This window comes from Vidua macroura, chromosome 1 (assembly GCF_024509145.1).
Source record: "Vidua macroura isolate BioBank_ID:100142 chromosome 1, ASM2450914v1, whole genome shotgun sequence".
In the NCBI taxonomy this organism is placed as follows: Eukaryota; Metazoa; Chordata; class Aves; order Passeriformes; family Viduidae; genus Vidua; species Vidua macroura.
The window spans coordinates 140,432,313-140,456,611 of record NC_071571.1 but is presented as its reverse complement, the minus strand read 5'-3'; the positions used below and the strand labels follow the sequence as shown (position 1 = coordinate 140,456,611).

General features: G+C 40.1%; 1 protein-coding gene across 4 annotated transcripts in view; it reads left to right on the top strand.

Moving 5' to 3' along the window:
• The window catches only part of SAMD12 (sterile alpha motif domain containing 12), a 193,941-nt gene that overhangs the window by 77,288 nt on the left and 92,354 nt on the right, over positions 1–24,299 (top strand). For all 4 annotated transcript variants that reach the window (XR_008440291.1, XM_053996459.1, XM_053996374.1 and 1 more), the window contains exon 4: positions 5,828–5,968. Coding sequence is in view for 3 of the 4 variants with exons in the window: in XM_053996459.1 (XP_053852434.1) it covers positions 5,828–5,968 (141 nt within the window). In the remaining variant the exon portion in view is untranslated. The remainder of the gene's footprint in view (positions 1–5,827; positions 5,969–24,299) is intronic.

Below are 24,299 nucleotides of genomic sequence, written 5' to 3'. Positions count from 1 at the left end.
GAGGAAATGGTGGCGGGACCGGGAAGGCACGGGGTTTTATCGGGGCTGGGGCGAGGGGAGCAGGAGCCCCCCTGCCCAATGGGGACAGGCACCATGGCGGTGACGTGGACCACGGCGCCCAACGGGGATGTGGCGGGGGGGGACCCCGGGCTCCGGGGAGAACGGGGTTGTGGGATCGGGGTGACAGACACCGAATTCTCCGGACAGGGACAGGGAGTGGTTACAGCAGTGATGGAGGAAAGCTCCAATGGCAGGCAGCCTGAAGCGAACCACCGTGGGGAGGGGGGGAAACATGGGGGGTGCACGGGGGTACACAGAACTCGGCTAGCTAACATAGATCAGAACCCCTAATCTGAACCCAAACCTGGAATGCAACAGGCTAATTTGATACATGAGCAAATTGATATGTGAGCCTTCCTATGGTTTCCTATGCTTCCCCTGAAGACATACTGGAGTCATGGGCTTCTTCCATTCATGTGTCTTATCAGAAGGTAATTCCTATAGCCTCATGGAGGTTTAATGATTTTGTTAACAGGATGAGAAAGTACAAGAATGCTGGCTCAGATGTTGGAGAACTTCCTCAGCTGATCTTTTATATTCTTCAAGGTTAAATAGTCTTCTCTGCTCCTCCTGGTCCCTATCATTGGAAACTATTGTTCCTTCTTTATTTCTGTACCAGAATCCCTTGTGTCTCCTGTCTATTTAAGCTGGTCCGCAGCTGAGATTTTTTCATCACATCAGAAGTACCAGGTAGGTGCCAGTAGCAATTTTGGGAGCTGCTTAGGCTGGCAGCTGCTCTTATGCTAGCAGGTAGATCAATAAGGTGTTTGCTGCTATGGTAAGTCTGATGAAAAATGAATCCATTTTTACTTTTAAAGCAAGTAAGTCTTCCCTGATTAGTGACATGTTAGATATCTGAAGGGGGGCAAAGAGGGTGGTAATGCAAGTTGCAGTTTACCAAGAGTCTGCATTAGTCTTAGGGCTAAAATGATTAGTAAGACAAATCAGATCTAGCTGCCTTTGCAGGAAGAGCTGTAGATTTGCCGCAAGGCATTGATGACAAAGGGGCTGATGTGTCTGGTTGACTAGTGATGAGACAGGCATGAGAAGGAGAGACAGGCTCTTAAATTCTCATGGGAAAAGCAGAAAATGTAGGACTGTAGAAGATCTGATAGATTATCCAGAAAAGCATCATGAAGTCATACCAAGTTTGCTCTGAAAATTGGATTGATTTCTGGTTTGTGCTGCTTCTTTTAAAAGATATTTCTGGACTCAGCATCTTCAATTGTATTCATATCCATTTGTTCTCTTTTCAGATCAGTTCCCTAATATAGTCAGGGATTATATGTATTATATATATATTATATATAGTATATATATTCAGTCTAATAGTTCTTCTCTTTTCCCAGTGTTCATCTCCCACCGCTGCCATCATGAGGCGAGTGTCATTCTGTAGATGACTGTTCTTTTTCTTGCCTCCTCTCACAATTTTGCCATTCCTCACTATGAAATCATAGCCTCTTTCTCTGCCCATTCTTGTTTGCATTCTTTCCTGAATATATGATGAGAGTTTTATACTTGTGTCTCACCAGCACCTGAACAATGATATTTATGCCTGTGTCTCTGTCATGGAAATTTCTTCCATGATATGTCCAAGGCAGTCAAGAGCAGCCAACAATCAGCCTGTTTAAACAAGAGGAAAGCTGTGATCAGACTATTTCAAGTAAACACAAAAGCACCACATTTGAAAAACTAGAGAAACACACTATTATCTATTAATTAAGAATAAAATGGCAATTGCAGCATTTAAGTATAAACATAATTTAGGGGCTTAGTGAATCTCATCTTCCTGTTTTTTCAGGTTTTGCAGGTAAGTAAACTGATCTTGGCTGGATAATCAGGTATACCTTTCATATTGTACTTGGAAGGCAAGGTCACCCGTCTTGGCCATATTTCACACCATCATTTGTTCCCACTAGTGGTTTATAATTTTCACCAGCTTTAAATTACTCATAGTTTTTGACAGGGTTTTGTGTCAGATCAGCCTCTTACTAGCTATCTGTTCTTGTTTCCCCTGTATTTCTTAAGTTCTTTCCACATGTTAAATTAGCCCTTTCTTACCTGTCCTTTTGCCTGCATTACCAGTGTTCTTTCAGATCTTCTTGCAAGGTATCCCTCTGTGTGTCTGTAAACTGGCAGCTGGGGGAAGAGCAGGAGGATATACCAGTGCAGAGAGGGCTGAGCATTTCTGATTAGGTACAGCAGTCTGTGCTGCCTTCCTTGCTCAAGGGCCAATGCCAGCCTCATTGGACCAATGCTTATACTCATGCTAATGTTCAGTGGCATGCAATGTTTCTCCCTCCATTCAGATTTTCATCTAATCCCAGCTTGATTCAATGAGATCTGTAGCAGCTAAGTCATATTAGAAAGAATTAGGCCATCAATCTATTATTAAGCTGGAAAGTGTTTTATATTTTGTGTTTGCCCTCAGGGTATCTCAGAACATTCCATGGCTGCTCTGCCCTGAATATGAGAGGGCTGGGGGTTAGGTGTTAAAAGATGTGTACAGATACTGAAGGAGCTGTGGAGTTTTGTTTAAAGCATTTGGTTTCCAGCCTTGCAACTAGCTTGAACCAAGGCCTAGGTGTTTGTCACTGGGACCTTTATGGTTCTCTTAGTTTAGGTGCTTTCGAAAAAAATGTCCTGTTTGAAAAAAATGTACCTGCTGGGCAGGTAGCTCCTACATCTAAGAGGTAGTGTCTGTTCTGTAGCGTTGGGAGATTTTCCTGCCTTGGTAGTTAAGTTCATTCTACTTGTGTCTGAGCAAAGATCAGTGTATACTCTTAGAAAATGTATAGAATAGATCAGTGAATACTCTTAGAAATGTTCTGCTTTTGATAATATATCTGCACTCTCTGAAAATTAAAAATCTACCCCCAGTTTTTACTGTATAGCTGTCTCTGTTTAACCATGTTGCTTGATAAAATGGCCATCTTTTGTGTACTCTTACTAATTTCCTTTGTTAATCTTAGCTTTTTAAAAGAAAATAGGTATTTAGATCAAGATCCTTCATGCAGGTTATTTCACAGAACAGATGATGTTGGAAGGCACCTCTGGCAATCATCTACTTAAAGCAGGGACACGTGCAGCTCAGGACCTTGTCAAACAGGTTTTAAATGCTTCCAAAGACAGAGACTCCACAATTTCTCTGGACAGTTGGTTTTGATGTTCAATAACACAGAGTTCTTAGCACGAAATGATTACTCTTTCAGATATGCATAATACAGGAAGACAGGGAAGCATCCAAAATCATTAGCTGATTGTCAGGATCTTGGCCTTAGTGACTAATTGGCTTAATGACTGGTCCAGGCACTAAAAATATCTTTTCAAAGGCATGATTTAGTATCAGAATGAAAATTATTCCACTTGTGGCTTGGATGTTGTTGTTCTAAGTGTTGAGAGGGAAGAAGGTATCGGGAGGATTGAATTTTCACATTCAGGTCTCTTAGTGCGCTTTTGAAATGCCACATCTGGATGTTTGCTTTCTGCCTCATCACTGTCTCAACATGTCACTTTGGATTTGGTGCAAGAAAGAGTTAATATAAGGCAATTTGTGCAAGCTGCTACAGAGAGTATGAGTCAATAACATCGTGCTTTGAGCCTAAGCTGCAGAAGAACTGACATGCCAAGAGTTGAAAAGAGACATCTCTGTTTTGTGCACGCTCAACTTCCAAATCCAGTGTCTGGGGTAGAAAAACCATTTGAATATGAACTAAAGAGTTGCCCAGAGGAAGGAAAGAAGTAATGACTATATCTATGGCCAAAAATAGGTGGAGGGCACTGGATGAGATGCATGGCCTCTGTCTGTCCTTTCACATTACTGTTGCTGACTCCCTGCCCTAAGATGACATATGTGTTGGCACTCTTTAAACTGGTGTCTTGTATTTTTATTTGCTTTCAGTTGTTAATTTGACATTACAGACCATACTCTTGTACTGTTGTACATCCTTTATAAATTGCTTTAAGATGTTTTAGTGAGATAAGACAATATAAAAATTGAAGTCATTATTGCTGCTTTTATCACCAGGAGAATTGGACAGCTGGCATTGATCTGCAAGAGATTTAATTTCCATAGTTTGTTATTACATTAACCCTTAGAATTCTTCTTGTTTGTCATTTCAAATAAAGGTTTCCTAGTCAAAAGGTCATCCTTTGTAGCATGTAGCATGTAGTGTTTGAGAGACACAGAAGGGCAGAAAATCTATGAATGCTGTCATTTTTATCTGATCAATAACATCTTGCTTTATTAATAGCAATATCCCAGTATTTTACATTGTGTCATATCAAGATGGTATGGAACTGCTTGTGAGTGAAATCTAGCACTTTGTGAAAGGCATGCTGCTAACTCCTTGGTTTAGGGCAGATATTCTGTGCCCCTTTAAATTTTTGGCATTTATCTTAAATTTTTAAATTAAAATAATTATAAAAATTCTCTACTCCTTGCTATTTTACAAGGAAGGATGTTGAATAAGGACCTTATCTTGCTGTGTTGAGTAACACTTTCTAATAAGCTAAATTGTACCATTCATCCAGAAGCCACAGTAATGTAGCACAGAGGCTGCTGTGTTGCAGAGGGAATAACTTGCTCTTTGCTATCTTCTGGTTTCAGAATAAGGCCTGAGAAGTCAAAGAAGGGATTTTTCATAGTTAAAAACAGAGGAGGTAAAAAGTTGAATGTGTTTAAAAAAGTGAACCAAACATGTCATTTTCAAGGTAGTATCAATGTAGCTCCAGTTTGATTTGTTTTTATTGGCCAGGACACCTTTAGATAGCAAATGTATGTAGTGGGAATCAAGAGTCAGTAGAGGGCTGCACAACACTCCTCCCTGTTCTACCTCACACCAGTCGGGATGACCAAAGAATGTAAGTTTTCATTTTCTTCCTAGGCTAAAATTCTGCTTGATGCTTTGGTTCTCTGCTTGGTTCAAATACTTCCTTACTGTTGTCTCAGCCAGTGTACAGCCTTACTTCTGTTATTTATAGCATAGCCATGCCCAAAAGATGGAGTCAGAGTTCCACTAGCAAAATCGGGAGATGATTTTTTTTAACATCTACAATCTGCCTGAGGCTGTGTTTCAGCATTAACCCAATACTAAAGATAAGTCACAAACTGGGAGTGAATGCCTGCAAAGACCATAGGCAGATGGTTTTTTATGGTCAGACAAAATATTTTTTGGGAATGATTTAGATATAATTGATAGAAATCTCTGGGGTTTTTTTTCCCAATTTTGCTGTGATAGGTGCTGTTAAGAGGTCTTTGGAAGGCTGAACCATGAAGTACAGAACCATCCTGGGAAATGGTGCTGCTAAACTATAGACATATCTGAATTGCAACAATATTCATTCTTCATATATCTTAAATTGATTTAATTTGTAAAACCCACAGTCATCAGTTTTCACTCATTTCTTGACATGATGTTTGAAAATAGGTGAGAGTCTATTTAGGCACCTATGTCAGTTGTAGTTGTCCTACCCATGGGAGCCCAACTGGCCCTTACAAACAGTAATTGGTTGTCTAAAATGGCACAAGATACCTGTTTTACATGCCTGTATCTCACAAAGCGCCAAAACAATACAGAAAAATAATAGGAAAGGGAGGAGTAGCGCTTAAGTCTCTAACAGTAAGGGAGTACCTAACAGATGGAACAATATCCTCTATAAGGTATTTCAGGGCTGAGAATTTTTTCTGTAGTGAATTATCATGTCAGATTGAGCCCATTGCACTAATAGAAATCCTTCAGTGATTTTTCTTGGCTTTTTCTTCCAGGCCGTGCTTTGCTGAGACTTACTGACAAAAAGCTTGAACGAATGGGCATTGCCCAGGAAAGCCTGCGACAGCACATTCTGCAGCAAGTCCTTCAGCTGAAGGTGAGAGAAGAAGTCCGAAACCTCCAGCTGCTTACACAAGGTATGAAAAATATTTTTGATATGGACAGTTAGTGAGATCAGATAGGAGAAGTTTGCCTGAGGACATAAAAGGTGACTTGATGTTCTTCTACAAGAAATGATGCATGAAAATGTCTCATAGATTCCACATGCTTTCCAAGGGGGGATCAAAAGGTAAAACAATGCATAAATAAATAGAGATGTTCAGCTGCCTGTTTTGTGTGGCGAATAAGCTCCATCTACAATTTGTTGGTGGTTCTTCTTAAGTGTCTACTTACTAAGATGAAAATAATTATGTATAAAGGGCACAGATGGAGGACCTACTGTCTTTAAAAGCGTTGTCCATTTTGCATTAATTGTTTACTTTCAGTGTTAGATACACACTGTTAGATAAAACAGTGTCTGTTACCTCTTTTATGGTAAGAGCTGTCAGTGGAAAATTACCTGTTAGACTGTTTTTTGCAGATGGTTGATTCCTTCTTCATGTTGCAATAATTTTATTGACTTCAATAGAGTTGCTTCTAATTTTTGCAGCTAAGAAAAAAACTGGGCTTAATATTAAGTGTAGATTAGAAGACAGAGAAAAAGGAGTAACAAAAAAGGTTATATATATTTTCCAAATGAGGTTTAGATGTTTTATGATGAATTTTGGAGTTAGCTCTCTAGTAATGGCTGTGGAAATATGGAAGAAAAACAGTCATTGTGGCAATGCTGTAAAGGAACATTTAGACATTCTCTACTATATATCTGCAATACTTTCTCAATGTTAAGTGTTGTTTGGTAGTCCAATGGGATAGCATAAACCACATACTTCTGTGGTGTTTTGGTTCAGTGCCTGTTGTATGCCACACCGTATGAAAAAAACAGAGTTCCTTCAGTATATGCAGTGTATTTTTAACAAAATGTCCTTCACACATTACATTATGTTCCTAATTAAGCCTTGCTAACTGTGCTCACAGGGAAAACTGATTAGTTGAGTAAGCTGCATTTTATCTGAAAGAGCCAAAGTCTCAACTGAATTGTTTCTTCAGGCTTGGTGTCTTGCAGATGTTTTTGGGTTCCTTTGTTTTTCCATGAGCTGTTAATAGCTCACCTCATCTTGTGTCATGTCAAAGGCAGTGCACATGCTGAAGCACGAATGTCTTCCCCAGATGTTTAGAACTCTTCTTTTTCCCTTTATCCATTCTACTTGAGAGTCTGTTGGACTGCGAAATTCTGGTCATCCACTATCACTGTTATTGGCCTGCTTATGAAAGTTGGGCTTTGACTGATACGGGACAATGAAGGCACATTTGCTATAAATTTGGATCAGTTGATCACTGCTGTCCAGATAGATTCCTGCACAGACTTGTATATGACATTGAGAACTATGTATTTCCTGTGCTGTGTATTGTTTCTCTCTGGGTCCCCTCTGGACACATAACTGGTGCATGACTTAGGCTCAGTCAGGCAGCACTGACTCCCATTTCAAGGAATTCAGGGCAGCATCCTTTGATGCTGCATTCTTTGCCCATGCAGTTGAGGATACAAGTTTGGACTTTGGTAAGAGAAGGAATAAACATGTGCTGGGCTGTGAAGGACAGATCAGCACTGAATGCATGGATGTGTGTTTAATGTAGTCTGTCTCTGCTGTGTAGAGGGAATGTTCTTACGTACTCTGATCCCATAAATGCTCTTGCCTTTACATCGTGTGCTTTGCGAAAGGCAGCATAAGCTTGACAAAAAGCTGGAGTTCTGCAGCTCTGGCTGTCTTCCCCCACAATGGTGTTGGCCATTGTGCTGCACTTCAAAGCCACTCCAGTCAGTATAACCTTGGGGAAATGGCTCAGTCTGAGAACTCTGTCAGAAGAATTTATTCCTTGATTTGCTGGGGTCTGTTACAGTGTAACCATGTGAGCCAGTACCTACTGCTGGTGGTAGGGTGGGTCAGCTCAGAGAGACAAAACATGCTGCATTCAAACCTATGGTTTTCAGGGTTGGGTGGCCACTGGTGTGACCCACAAGAGCTTGTGGTTCCCCTGTGTTCCAGAGCTCAGCTGGGAATGGCTGTGTGAGGAGGGAGCAAGAGCTCTCTGTCCTTGCAGGGAAAAAAACAGTGGCACTAATCCAAACTCATATCAGTAAAACAATACACAAATACCATTTTAATAAACAAATCTGTGAATGGACCTGATGGACTGTAAAACCTCTTGTCTGAAAGCCAATAATCTTCATGTGCTATAGGTCCACCAAGGATAATATGAAAGCAGGCATCTCCCAGGTGAATAAAAACAGAGTGCTTAAGCAGACTCTTTCTTTTAAAAAGCTGGGGGAACCAAAACTCTGTTTACTTTCATCTTCTTAAATAGAGATGAAGTTATGGGCAGAACAACAGTTTATAAGAACATTCCCCTGTGCAGTAAAGCTGTGTAAATTGTATGATTCCAGGGTGGGGGAACAGTGAGTGACAGGATGACAGCAGTACTCCTGTCCCTTATCACCTCATTTACACCAAGCTGGAGTGTGTGTCCATTGAAAGTGCTTGCTGGAAGTACTAAGGTGAAGATATTATTTCCCAACCACAGTACAACTTGTAAAGCTCTTGGTATATCAGTTGTTCTCCAAAAGTGGTTTTGTCCCCTTTCCCAGTTTCTTCAAACTGTGTCCACTCATATTCATATTATGATTTATGTGTTCCTGATCCAGGTTGTTACTGGAATAGCTTTCTGTAACTGTTTTGTTTTGTTTTGTTTTGTTTTGTTTTGTTTTGTTTTGGACAACACTTGGAGAACATTTTTTTCTCTGAAAAGCTGTTTCTGCCTTTTGGAAATTGCACTCACAAAGTCAAGATCACACTAGAGCTATTGCTATGTTGTGCCTTGCTGTCCTCCAAAAAGAGGGGGGAAAAAGCGCTCTGTCTCCCAGTGCACAGCTCAGGAGACTGTTAGGTGAAAGAAGCTGTTAAAACCCATTTCTGAATTAATGTGGCACACAAGCTGGGTTGCAAGCAATGAGGTCCTAATTCAGAACCCATTGATGTCAGCAAAAAGACTTCCACTGACTTTAGTACATACCCCAATTGAAGCTGGATCGAACAGGGAAAGTTTTAAAAAAGCAGTATATAATAGTTACCAGATATTTTAAGTGGCTTTGTGTTCTGTTGTCTACAAAGAAAGCTAACCTCATTTTTAAAACTCAACAGCATTCTTTTCTACTCCTGTTTCAGAAAGCAACTTAAAACCATTTCATTCTTCATTCAAGACACACCATCCAGTCTCTTAAAGGCAGAATAGTACATAATTGTGTAATTGAAGTCTTGTCTTGAGTTTTAGGGAGACTTTTCTTTGGAGCAAGAACTGCCTGATTGCCTGATTGAGGCTATTATTGGTAGAAACACTATTTCAGCCTCCACTAGGATAGAGGAGCACAGGCCCAACTACTGATCTTTGCTTTTTTCCCAGACTTAGTGATGTTGAGGAACTAATTTGACAAAATATCTTCCAATGTCTCTTGGGGAGAGCTGCACACTGTTGGAAACACCATTATTATACTGTTATCACTGTAAGCCTGAGTTGAAAGATCATTTTTTTATAAAAAGCCTTACATAACTACACAGAGAAGAAAGAAGTTATTCTGAGATTTTTCAATGTGAGTCCTGCTTTGGGCTAGCACAGAAGAGACTGTCCTCAAAGTGGTACAACAGTGCTGTGTGTGTTTCTGTGCAAAGTATCCACAGACAGCAATCTGCTCATAGGGCTGAGCTTGAGAAGCATATTTGGATTAAATGACAACCTGCATTTCGGATGACGTTAGGCCCCCTTCTAAGTTCCTCTCTGAGTTTCATACAGGGCAAAAGTGCTACTTTAATATACTGCCAGGCCACTATTTCTCCTCCTAGCAAAACATGTTAGAATAAAGCTTTGTTCTTAATTGAAAATGATCTCAGCAGTTGATACCTGTTGAAATTATTTCTTCACTAAGTTTTCTACTCATCCTGCGCTGATGCTTGGTTACTGAAATACATATGTGCCCAATGGGAGTCACAGTAATGCTGATTCCCTCCCATTTCCAGCATAGTCCTATTCAAAACCTGTTAAGGAACTCTAGCACTGTATTCTTCCAGGAGGGAAATTAGAGGGCCTTCAGAATTGCATCTCATCTGCATCTAAATTCAGGAGTGGTACATCCTAACAACAAAGAAATCAGGAAAAAAATGCCATAAGGCCTGCAAGGATACATGAGGACCCCCTGGGCAAACTCAAACACAAAAAGGAAGCCTTACAGAGACTAGAAGCAAGAACAGGTAGCCTGGGAGAAATGCAGAAAAAGTGAGAAGCAGGAATCAGATTAGGAAAGCTAAATCTCTGATAGATTAAAGCTGGCCAGAGATGTCAGCAGCAACAGTAAAATCTTCTATAGGTGTACCATTGATAAAATGAAGACTAGGGTGAATGTGAGTCTTCTCTGGAAGAAAATGGGAGATATGGTTACCCAGGACATGGAGAAAGCTGAGGTACTCAACAAATTTTTTGCCTCAATTTTTACTGGCAAGTTCTCCAGCCACAGAAAGCAAAGGCAGGGGCTGGGAGAATGATGAACCAGTTGTAGGAGATCAGGATCAAGTCCATCTAAGGAAACCTGAAGGTGAACAAGTCTGTGGGACCTGATGAGGTGTATCCACAGGTCCCGAGGGACCGATGAAGTGGCTGTGCCACTATCCATTGTATTTGAGAAGTTGTGGCAGTCCAATCAAGTTCCAGTAATGGGAACCCTAATTTTTTTTAAACAGAATGAAGGAAGACTGGGAAACTACTGGGTGGTCAGTCTCACCTCTGTGCCCAGCAAGATTATGGAACAGATGTTAAGGAAACTTTTCTGTCTGACCATTCTCAGGCAGTCACACTCTTGCTACCAGAGATTTCAGTGCTGGAAGCAAAGCCCCTCCACAGTGGGTGGCTCCAGACTGATGTGTGCACAGCTTGACTCCCTACACACACACCACTCTCACAGACAAACAAGGTTTCCTTACCAGCTCAGCCCAGGTTTCCCATAGCAGAGTCCCAGACCTCTGAAGTCTTTAAATAGCTTTATCGTGGTACATCAACAAAATAACAGCTCAAGCTGCTGCTTCAGAACAAAGGAAACCCTGGGCTTCTGTATCCTTATGGTCTAAGCAAAGGAAAGTCTGGGCTCTTCCTGCTGAGTCACTGGCTCCTGCTGTGTCTCTGAGTCACCTGGCTGGTGCCACAGGTCCCTGGGCCCTTTGCTGTGCAAAGGGTCGGTGCCAGATCTCAGCCTCTTGCCTCAGGCTCCTGCCACCCAGAGCTCAATCTGCAACTCTCACTACAGCTGCTCACCGAGCTACCTGTACTGAATGTATTCCTGAGCACAGATCCTTCTGGAAACTATGCTAAGGCACATAGGAAGTAGGGAGGTGATTTGTGTCAGCCAACATGGCATCACTAAGGGCAAATTGTGCCTGACAAATTTGATGGCCTTCTATGGTGGGGTTGCAGGGTTGATGGGTAAGGAAAGAGCAACTGGTATATCTAACTGGACTTGTGTAAAGCATTTGAGACTGTCCCACATGACATCCTTTTCTTTAAATTGGAGAGACATGGGATGGATGGATGGATGGATGGATGGATGGATGGATGGATGGATGGACATGGTTTTGATGGATTACTCAGTGGATAAGGAATTGGCTGGATGGTCACACTGAAAGAGGTGTGGTCAATGGCTCAGTGTCCCACGTGGAGACCAATGGTGAGTGTCATTCGTCAGGGCTTGGCATTGGGACTGGCACTGTTTGACATCTTTGTCAGTGGCACTGACAGTGGGATCCAGTGCACCTTCAGCAAGTTTGCCATGGACACCAAGCTGTGTGGTGCTGTTGACACCCTGAAGGGAAGGGATGCCATCTAGAGAGGCCTGGTCAGGGTGGAAAGGTGGGCCCCTGCAATCCTCATGATATTCAGCGAGGCCAAATGCAAGGTCCTGCACCTGGGTTGGGACAATCCAAAGCATAAATGCAGGTTGGGTGGAGCATGGATTGAAAAGAAGCCTGGGGAAAAGGGCTTGGAGTGTTGGTTAATGATATGCCCAATGTGAACTGGCAATGTGCACTTGTGGCCCAGAGAGCCAGACATGTCCTGGGCTGTGTCAAAAGCAGTGTGACCAGCAGGTCAAGGAAGGTGATTCTGTCCTCTGCTTTGCTCTCATGAGACCCCACCTGGGGTCTCATCCAGCTGCATCCAGCTCTGGGGCCCTGAAGAAGAAGGACATGGACGGGTGAGTATAGATGAGGACCATGAAGATCATCAGAGGGATGGAGTACCTCCTCTATAGAGACAGGCTGTGAGAGTTGGGATTGCTCAGCCTGGAAAGGCTCTGGAGAGACAAGACATTACAGCAGCCTTCTGTGGTACCTAAACGTGACCTACAAGGAGCTGGAGAGGGACTTTTCAAGGGCAAGGATAGGACAAGGAGTAGTGGCTTCAAACTGAAAGACGGTAAGTTTAGATAGGATATAAGGAAGAAATTCTTGCCTGTGTAGGTGATGAGGCATTGGAACAGGTTGCCCTGAGAAGCTGTGGCTGCTGCATCCCTGGAAGTGTTCAGTGCCAGATTGGAACCTGGTCTAGTGCAAGTTGTCCCTGCCTATGTCAGGGGTGTTGGAACTGGATGACCTTTAAGGTTCCTTCCGTCTAAAATAATCTATGATTCTATAACTGAGCAAATAACAAGTGAGAGCCTTGTGTTCTAGTGTGGATCATTGACTGGGTTTTAGATGATCTTTGTAACAGAAATATTGCCTTCAGGATATATGTGGTGAGTAAGTCAGGACCATGAAACCCTCCTTAACAGAAGTGTTCTACTAGGATTTTGGCAGCATTATCAGCCTGCTAGTACTAAAGGCAGGCTTGATGAAAATTTGGCATGGAACCCTCCCAGTCTATCAGAAACATGATGCCACTTCCTGTTCACCCTATCTGCTTTGACCATATGGATATCAAAGCTGGGAGGAACCTGAGCACTGTCATACCAGGTTTCATCACTACATGTGAAATGTATTGTCATTTTCCATAATCAAAACTTTAAAGTACTAGACTCTGTCCCATCTTCTGATTTCCCACATAATAAGACCTTTCCTGCTGTGGTGGCTCCAGTAAACAGCATGAATGATTTGGAGTTACACACCTGGCTGAAAAGGGGCTTGAGTGGTCAGAAATTTTGAGAACATGGGAACTTGCCAAGCACAGGACTAGAAGGTCAACAAGTTAAGAGAAAGCAATTGCAGCTTGCTGTCCCCCTCCTGTAGACTTTATGGATCCTGTGGTATCTGAACTGTTATTGCCCACTGTCCTTCAGGTTTCTTGAAGAAATGTTACTTGAGATCAGCACATTTCTTTGTCACCCCTGCAAAGAAGTACATTCTGTGTACATTCTGGACTCAAGGTTTTGGCATCCAAGGAGCCTTGGTTTCATATACCTGTGGTGTTTCAAGGCCTGCAGCATTTGAAATCTTGACTGTCTGTCTTCTTATTAGACATCACTTCTTTTGTTTTCATTTTTTTGACTTAACCTTTTTCTTTCACCTAACCCTGAAGCTTCCAGCTAGTCAGGAAGGGCCTTTCTTCCCGAAGGACAGAGTACTATGCAACTGTTTCTTGCATATGCTGCATACATGGCATCTATCTAAAGCACAGAAAAAAAAATACTTGCTCTTTCAGAAGACCTCCAGCAAGCTTAATTCCCAGCCGGTTTCCTTTGCTCTGTGCTCCTGTTATGCTCTAAAATGTCTGAGAGACCTTGTGAGTTGAACACAAAGTGTATCATGAAAGCACTGTCAGAAATCACCCAATAACAGTAGTTTATCCCTTGTCAGAGCATAAAAACTGTGTTCCAGAACTCAGCATGCTAAATTGCCTGATTACAGGTAAAGAAATCTTAACCTTCTTCTCAATATGGGTTTATTTTCACTGAATGTCCATATCCCTTTTACTCCTTTCTATTGTATGTCCTTTTTTCCTGTACAACTGCAGGAATCATTGCACTTGTTCTTAACACTGAATTTCAAGACTGTAAAACAACTTTGCTACCACCCATTAGACTACAAAAGAGCAGTCTTTATTGTATTTTCCCATTCCAGTCAAGGACAGTTTCAGCACTTAACAGAGGATGTAGCTCTGGAATCAGAAGCTGTGGTTGTTCATAAGAGGCTTTTCAGACTTTAGGCACTGTAAAGATGTCTGAAAATATTTTTTTCAGGTTACAAGTATGCACTGAAGGGTTCTGTATGGTTTTCATTTGTTTTAGCTGAAACACAATATTGTATATGGGATGTGTATCTGAGCAGAGATAAAATATCTAATATACATGCATCAGTGATGATAAATATCAAATTCCATCTATGGCTTCAGTTACTTGAATTTCAAGTATCTGGCTTCTAACCTGAAGAATATACTTTGCAATGCAGTCAATGGTCCCTGGCCAACCATTGCATTGCTGTGGGACTGTTAATTACCTTTAAGCTATTGCTGTGATGCTAATATATATTCATATCAAATAACCAAGTGATTCAGCTGACAGGTAAAATAAGTTCCAATACACTGGACAATACATTGTAATGCACTGTGGATAGGTTTAGCACAGAATTGTCCTTCAATATGTGTAGTATAATAGTTTGGAATATGAATAAGGAAACATAGGACCTATGAAATTTGTATTGATGAACTTGTCTGGCAAGATTTTAGCTGTATAATACTATGATGTGCTTACATTTTTATGTGTTTCTATAAATAGTATTGTAACTCAGTCTACTGGTAGTGTAGCATTAGCTGTTTTGTATGACTGCAAGATCGTGATTGCAGTTGTCTGCTTTTCTTATTATTTTATTGATGTTGATTTGTTTTTTTTTCATTCCTGCTTTTCAAATTTCTCAGAAGTCAGCCTACTGGTCAGTTTGGTCTGGAAAGTTTAGTCCTTCTGAACAAATGCATACCCAATACTGTCTTACATGTTTGCTGAATAGATATATTACGTACATATAAAAACTTACATATATATATATATATATATATGTATGTATGTATTTTCTCACTCATGTGTAAATTGGAAAGAGAAAAAACCAATTTTTCTCAAAGTTTATTAAAAAAAAGTAAACTATTGCTGTTTGTGCTGCAGCCAGCCATGAAAGACTTTTAGCTAAATAGGAAAGCTTTCAGCAGTCAGTCTGTTATTTAACAACAGCTGTTTGTGATCAGTGCCAGTGTAAATCACTTGTTTTCACCCATTCACAAAGAACAGGCTGGCAAAAGGGATTCCAGGAATAGGTACAGTCTTTCACAGGACGTTTAAATAAATCATAGTGTAAGATGGTGCCATTTACAATGTAACATAATTTTCATTTCTAATGAGATTTTTCCAGAAATCAGACATAAAATAAAATTAGGATTGTTCATAGAATGGTCTGGGTTGAAAGGGATTTTAAGACCATCTAGGTCCAACCCTCCTGCCATACAGGCACACCCAGCCACCTTCCACCAGCCCAGGATTCTCAAAGCCCCAACCAATGTGGCCTTGAATAACTCCAGGGATGGGGCATTCACAGCTTCTCTGAGCAACTTGTTCCAGTGCCTCACCACCCTCACAGTAAAGAATTTCTTCCTTATGTTCAATCTAAAGCTACCTTCTTTTCAGTCTGAAGCCACTACCCCTTGTCCTGTTGCTACATGCCTTTGATAGTTGTTTTATAAAAGAACTGAGGAAATGAAAGCCCTAACTATACTTCTGACCCCTTAGAAAGTACATCAAAATTTTCACTGCTGTGCTTCTGTTCCAATCCTGACTGTCTTCATCAATTAACACTTCTTTTTGGTCAAACTGAGTGTATAGCATTGGAAATAAGAAGACAAGAAATGCCATTCTCAGTTGGATCCAGTATTCCTCTGTCCCACTGCTTGGTGTCTAACAGTCGTAGGTGATGTTTAGGCAGATCCTCAGATCCTGTTCTCTCTCTGTGGTGCCATTCCCTTGGGCTCTCTAGCATTCAGAATTGGTGCATTTGGAACAGTATTGCCCTGCCTAATTCTTTAGTATCCATTGAGAATCTGTCTCACAGTCTCTTAAGAAACAAGTTATTCACAAGAAGTTTTTTACAAACTAAAATATCATCACTGGCAACCTCAGTGGTGACAAAAGTGCCAAAACTTAACTTGGCATAGCTTCAGTTGGGTGCTTCTGCCTTCCACAGAGACTCTAAGCAATCCTACTATCATATGCATGCAGTAGTAGCTGCACATCCTCTGTATTTGAGATCCAGCAGTCACACCTCAGATGCATCGAATAGATGAATTATACCTGTTGCTCTCCATTGATTATTACAGACACTTGGAGTAGCTGGCAGATTTATTTGTCTACACAGTAGATGAATAAATGTGGATCAGATAAATTCCCACTTGCTAAGTCTAGATGTAAAATCCCATACTAGACAAAAATTGGTCTGAAAGCTGAATGAATTGCCCTCCTCAATCAGATGAGTTTTGCTAACATCATCTTGCTGATTTTATGAAACTGGTGTTTTATGTGCCTACGTGAATGTGTCCTGTTTGTAAAGTGTTTGACGATATTGGCAGTTCCAACAAACATGAAAGTCACTTAAAGCTTTTTCCAAAATGTAGAATAAAGTTTTGCTGTTTTGAATGCTTGAAGGTGAGTGTTACCAAAGAGTTCAAAAGCATTTTTCTTCCTGTTACTAGCATTTATGGCCTGTGCAATAAAAATTTCTAATTACTGGAAAGATTCAAGAGAGGCAGGAAAAAACCCTCTCCTTTTTATGCCTTTATGAAGTTGCTTTTCTTTTTTGTGTAAAAAGAACCTGTTTTATTTAAAAGCTTCTCTTTTTCTTCATTCACATTCTTTAAAAGCTTTTCTGTATTGTAATTTTTAAAATGAATGTAGTTCTATTAAAATAAAAGTTTACTCTTAATGGTATTTATGCTTCATATGATGGAGCACCTTCAGTTACTTAGTTATACATAGGCAGTCAGCAGTGTTATGAACTGTTTCTTTTTTACTAAGCAGTATGCAGATCTCTGGCATATTCCACAAAGGAAAGGGTGGGTTATTTTAAAGCCTTTATTTGACTTGATCATAAAGCATGGGTACTAGCCTAGTGTTTTATGACATGCTCAAGTATGATTAATAATTTTAACTATGCTGGTTCCCCCATAAGATCAATATTATAGAATTTTTCCAGTCACTATTTCAATGTATTTTAATTGAAATTGATTTCCTATAAAATAATAAATTGAAGTCTATTAACAATGGTCTTGTGGTCCTTGACATTCAAGTTCTGACTTCTAACAAAATTCTGAACAGTTTTTTAAAAATACATTATTTACCTCTATACAGCATAAGTACCCAAGAAGCGCCTGTAATTTTTGGTGTTAATTCCAGTAGATGACAGCATAAATTCAGCAGCCTTAATTTGAAACAGGAATGCGAATGAAAAAGAGAATTGTTATTTTTAAAACAACTTATTTCTTTGGTGACAGTTCGGCTACAACTCTATTGTATGATCTTAAAATTGAAAAATATTTTTCTCAGTAAATGTGCATGCCAGTCACATGAATTCTTTGAAGTTAGTTGTACAAAGAAAAGATACATTGAGAAAATCGGCAGTGAGCAGCCCTGTAAGAACTTCTGTTTTTCCAGAGGTATCACCTGGAGGGCATTGAGTCAATCTTTGACTATTTTTCTCAGGGTCAGAGTGATAAGTTGAGTTTTAGGTAGTTTGTGCTTGGCAATACCACAGTTCTGAAGCTCCTCAACCCCACTAAGTTTTCGTCCACATCTTAGAGCTTATTCTTGGTTAAGTTTATCCACATTGTTGGAATAGTTTGTTTATGTACATTTGGCTTAATCAGTGGCTTTCACCTGAAGACAACCTGATTAGAAAATACTCAGGGTCAGGAATGGCCCAGGGTGTTATATCCAGCCAGCCTGATATAATATGCCAGGACTCTGACTTGGTATACTTGTTCAGCTACACAAGAGGGCTGGATCTCTCTCCTCAGGAACTGTAGAGATAAGCAAGTTAGACACTTTTGTATGTGAGCAAAAAGGCATGTCAAGGTTCCCTTGCAAGCTTGAGCACAGTCTGAAGGCATGTACATTGACATGGTCTTGGAGTTTTGAGTCCTCTCCACTAGAAAGAGGATTCACATCTTTCCAGTCCATTTGTCTGGCACACCCAGCTGCCATCAGCTGGCAATTCATGAAATGAGATGGAGTTGAAGCAGCTCCAACACCTGGACCTGGAAACAAGTAATTTTGTCATATTCTTTCTTTACTGAGACCAGTTAAGAGGCTTACTTCTGGTAGCATCAGTCAGCAGACTCTTGTTTTTCCACATTGAAAGTGCACTGTTGTGTAGGACTTGCAGAAGCTGGATTTTGAGAGAAAGATCTTAAAGAAAAAAAGGTCTTGCACAGCAAAAGGAGGAGATTCTTAGTCTCTGATTTTGCCTTCAGCAATGCAAAGCTTCTGTTCTTAAAGTTTATTCTCCAAAGTCCTCTAAGTCCTCCAAAGTCCTATGGTTTTTGTTTTCTTTCCATTTTGGCATATGTCAGAGGTAGAGATGGAGAGAGAATGGTGATCACATTTCCTTCATTCTTTAAAGTGTTAGGTAATTCCAGTCTTCCTTAGGAATAAAGAGGAAAGCCTTCTTTCTTACTCTATTTCTTTTAGTTTTCATTCCTTTAAGAACTCCTGAGGAACTGAGGATTGTTGTTGAAGTTGGACCAAGAAATTAATATCTTCTGCACTAGTTTTATTTTATTTATTTTCCTGTAGTCTAAATGTTTAGAGGGCTGATTAGACTACAGTTGTCTGCGGAAGAATTTCTTTACTTTGTTCCAGAGAGTGTAGCTATGTGAAACACTTTTCAGCAGTTCCTTGTAATTTTCTGTCTTAGGGTGCCAAGATGGTCCAGCTATATTTAATGAGTGTTTAAAGAATGTTGGATGGTGGAAGGAGCAATCATCTTAGACAATGGACCAGCTTTTAAAAGTATCAGGCAATTAAGGATACAGATAAACCTTTGAAAATTCCCTACACTGATCACTCCCAGTATCACAACAGTTAAAATTCTCAGTCTAAACTTGAAAGACTTTGAAGCAAACAAACTATTTCAGATGAAAGAGGTAGGAAAGAGGAAGGGAAGGATAGTCCTACCTCTAAAGCTCCACTGATAAATCAGTTGTCACCTGGGTAGTTCTGAACAGATCTTTCTCTAGATTCCAGAATTGCTTTAATGCCCATCTGCATGGCTCCCATCCGTTCTGTTACAGAGGTTGACTGTGACACTAAATACTGATATTGTTGACTTTTGTGTGTTGCTGCTTAAACCTGGAAGGTTCTGAGGGTCATCAAAAGGCAGCCAGCCCTTACAGCCCATCAAGGTAATGAATGTCTTTTTGCTGGGACGTATCTTCATACATTGAGACACCTGTGAGCTTTTTTGTCTTTTTCTAGAAATGTTTCCTTTAGGTGTGGACGTTTATCTCAGATTGCTTAATAAAAATTGTGGTTTATTTTCTTCTAATCCTAATAAGCTCTTTCCCAGTGAATTATTTTTTTCACTGATATTTGCTTGCTAGATTTGTTTGTTGATAAGTTTTCTCTCTCCCTTCTTAAATATCAGCTGCTGCGATAAGCACTAAAATGTGTGACTGTTGCTTCGTCAGCAACTCATATTTTCCTTTATGATACTGTTACTGCTGTTCTTGACATCTTTTGGTTCTCTCTAGTAATGGAAATGTCACAGTGGGAATTTTACTTTACTTCTACATGGCTTAGCTGATCACAGGATAATCTGGTGTGAGAATATGTGTTTTACAGATTTCTTTACCATTTTCTTTTGATCCAGATGCTCAGAGCCCAAGCTGTTTAAGTGAGGAATGCAAATAGATGCTGCGACAAGAAGAAAACTCCTTTTATCAGGGATGTGTCTAGAAATTAGGAGCACCTAAAGATAGTATCTTCCTTAAGTTTCTGCTGTTTATAATTAATTTGACTAGAGTCTAGGAAAGTCTTTAGGTGACTTAAAACTGGTCCTTACTCTTTGTGCACACATTCGGTACCAATTCTAGCACAGTAAACAAATAGCAAGAGTAGCTACTCTATTAAGAAGAATCTAAATTTATGTCTACCACCAGCTATGATTTGGTTTTATCCCAATTATCTCCCTCTGCAAATGTGAGACCTCAACTTTGCTCTTGGTTCTTTGTGGGCAAATGAAAGAGTAATGCTCCATTGATTGCAGAGAAATTGAAGCTAGTGAAAATGAGAACAGGATCAACCCCATTTTTCCTCTACAGCATGAGACTGTAAAGCCCATTCAAATCAATGAAGGGTACCAATGACTCTGTTGACCTTTGGATCAAATCCATAAACCTTTTCATAACTTAAAACCACAAATACAGAAACATAAAGGTTCTATTCTCTAACCCAGCATAGGTCTTTGTCAAATTGAAAAATATGATCTTTGTCAAATTGAAAAATACGATCTCTTGCCAGTTTTATTGTATCAAAAATACAGTTTTGATATTTTATTATATTTAGAAGTTTTATCTTAACTATATAAGACATATTTTTCACTTGGTCTCGAAATCTCCTTTGGCGATATGCACTGACTATGTTATTTGCAATCCTAATTTCATAATCACTGCTGGAAATGAAAGTAAAAGCTGCACTTTTATCTTATACTTTATAGTCATGCTCAATGCTAAAATGCCATAATCAAAGATAAAAACAATTACACTGTTTTTTAGCTTAAGCAGTTTGAAGAGTTTTTGTTGCAACTTGCCTTATCCAGCTAAAACCTAGGTGTCCAGCTGAACTCATTGTTCACATTCCTCAAATAATAAAGAACAAAACCCACCCCCAGAGATAAACTATCCACTTCTAAAACAGGTGCCTGTGATAGGTGGAATATATTGCCCTCTGGAACTTCCTGCCTTTGTAGAGATGGAGAACTTGCCATTTAATGCGGGACACCTAAATTTAATAGAGGAAAAGTAGGCAGTAGCTTTTCCTACTTTCTGCTTTTCAGCATCAAGCATGTAACAAGTGATGTTACCCACTGCTAATTTGACAGCGAACTTGCACTGCCTTAGTATAGTAATTTTATTTCTTTATCTGTATCTCTTAGCAAAATCTGGTTATGCTATGCCATTAAAGTGCACTTTTTTTTCTGCCAGTGATAACATCATCTTTCATATTTTCTTGCTTTTTATTAACTTTTTTTTTTTTTTAATTGAGCCTAATTACTATTCACTGGTAGTAGAATTAAAGCAACACTTAAGTGTTCATAGGTGAACAGTTAAGGAGTTGTATGTTCTGGGTTAAGGGTTTTGAGGTTGTTTTTTTTTAGTTGTAATTTGAATAATTCTTTAGTCAGAAGCAGACATGAATGCATTTTATATATTGTCTTGGGATAGGTTTATAGCTTACCTTCACTTCTGCAATTTTTCTCAGACATGAGTGCTTTAATAACTGCACTTAGACAGATCTTAGTCCTCTGAGTTCTTCTTTCATATGGATATGGTTGAGCCTGATATAAATATTAAATAAGTTTTGGGGGGTTTTTTGGTTGTGGATTTGTTGTCTCTGTGGAACTGATCCAGTCTTAGGAAAGCCAGGACCAGGCCGAGAGTCCCAGATGGAATGCCCACTAGGAACTGAACTTTTACCTTGTAATTCAGAAAACCTACTGAAAACTTCTTCTGTTTCATGTAATTAATTAGTGCATCGTTTCAAAAGCCAGTAAAACCTATCAAAAATAGAATAGTGATACAGAAAGGTGACTGGGAAAAACCATGCTTCTTCATATGTCTTTTGTTTAGTCTTTTTGTGTCTTCCTTAAAGCTCTCTTGCATTCTCATGCAGCTCATTCTTTTTATTGAATTCTAAAGCCTTTACCATCTGCCAAAAGGTTTTATTTTGGGGTTTCCTCTTATGTGGGAGGGTGATTTCCTCCTTCCCTTCATGCTAGTTTCATTGCTATCTTTAGGACTCGGAGCCTACTGGAGACCTTCCTGTCTCCTTTTTATTACACAGTCTCCTCCTTCCATGCTGCAAGTTCCTGCTCCCAGGGGCAAAGAAGCAAACAAGAGCTGAAGCTGTCTTTTTGAGCTGCCTGGCTGATGCCAACAGCTTTTGTTTTAAACACAGGAGTGCAGTTCCTGGACTGCAGGGCTGCACGGACTCCTCACCAACGTTCCTGGGGTGGGTGTTTTTAGGAACAGCTCCTGTGCAAAGGCCGTGTGCAACCTCCCTGTGCTTTGGCTGCAGAGTGCAGTGCCTTCTGAAAAAGGGTGCTGTAATCTGTAGCATTTACTCTAAAAGCAGTTTATCCCTCTCTATTTGTTAGTCTTTTACCTCAGCACATTAATCCAACCTCTTCTGCCGTTGTTAAGACATCTGTAGCTAGAGCCCTGTAGTTTCTTCCTCTTATGGGAACTTTAGATGTTTATTTTTTCTATGAAGGTATTGATTTCCTATCTTTACCTTCCTTGTGCTGCAGAGAAAAAGAAGTGAAATTGAAGGTATTATATTTGCAGAGGGATAGAATTACTTTTTTTTTTTTTTTAATTTCTGAGAGCAAAATAAAGCAGATGGCAGTCTGGGTTTTTCAGCGTAGTTCTCAAGGCTGCAGGGAATACATACAGCTGTAGTGGGATGTGAGTGTTGAGGTGTTGAGCCATGAACACAGCAGAAGAAGGCTGTGAGCCCTGGTCATACACCTCCATTAAACCTTTGCTGTGGAGTTCTTCAAGGTACCTTCCATCATCTCTCCTTGAAGGAGATGCTACATGGGAGAAACAAAGGCTCCTGCCTTTTCTCTTACACTCTGCCTGCTGGGAGTGAGAGCAGTCTCTGTCTGAGGATTGTGCAGTCCTGTTGCTGCCTGTCCTCAGCTGTACAGCTGAGCCTTTGACTGGAGGCAGTGTGAATGTGGAAGGCACAGGGAATTGTGCTGGGTGTCAGATCACCTCCTGAGGGCTCTGCCAGGATCCATATCAACCAAATTATGCCTCTTTTTGAGTGCATTTCTGGCACTCCTTTTTTGATATTTTAATCACTGGCATTACACCAAATGGCATGTCAGGTAGTAATAGGAATGTAATATTATTTTATTTGTGATTAGCTCATCTCTTGGGCTCTGAGATGTTCTAATCTCTGTCCTTCCATCATCACCCAGGCTTCTTCAGAGCTCTATCATTTGGTTTATTTACTCTCCCTTGGTAATTGAAAACTTTATACTGTTGATCACCATGAAAAATTTTCCATGCTTAAAAATAAATGGTCCGTTTTCCATCCCTTCAGTGCATCTAGCTTTTCTGACTGCAGGAATCTAATTCAAAGTTGAAATGTGGATGAGGAGGATGAGGGTGACCCAGGGTGTTATCTAAATGCCTGAGCTACAGATAAAAAGCAATGCTGGGATTTCTGTTCAGGAAAGTGCCAGAAAAACTGCCTAGTTCTTACCACTGCCTATTTTAATGACATTCAGTTCCAAACTCCAGGTACAGCATTGCACAGAGAGGTCAGTGATGCCCATTTCTAACAGCAGAATGGTGCAACACAACAGCCTGAGATAACATTCTCCTGGAAAATAAGAGGGCTATGTGAAAAAATTCAAGCAGAAGACACATGTATCTCATAATTTAGAGAGCAAGGCTTTGTGCGTCTGATTAAATGCAGATTTCCATGTTCTCCCTGTCACAGATGCACACACATGGACATACTCTAATTGGATAAAACTGTAAACAGTAAATTAAGGATATGATTAAAAATTAAACAGCCACTGCAGAAACCATCAGTAGTAAATGCTTATTAACTTACACATAACAGCATGCTGGTTGTGATAGCTTCAAATTGCTTGCTGAAACTGATTTGCAGCAAATAAGGCCAGCTTTCTAAAAGATATTTCTGGGTTTCAGTAATCAGACCCTCAGCTCTGATTGCTTTGTTTTTTCCTTCACAATTTTTGCTAGCCTTTTTAAAGCAACTGATAATGTGCCTGACTTTCTTTAACTACAGTGGGTGATGTACTTAATCTTTTGCTTCTGCTGCATAGCAGAATGAGTCAGTATGGGTCTGATCCTGCTTTGTCCTCTCTCATGCATTGCAAGACTTCTGTGGTTTGCCTGTGTTTTTGTAGGGCTTCACCAGAGCCTCTGTCCATTCTAGGACCCACCTTGCTGGCTGTTTATGTACACACTGCATGATAAGCTGGAGGGCAAAGCGGATTTATACAAATTCATTTGCCCTTCTGTACTAGTTTGAAAACAAACCAGTGGGAG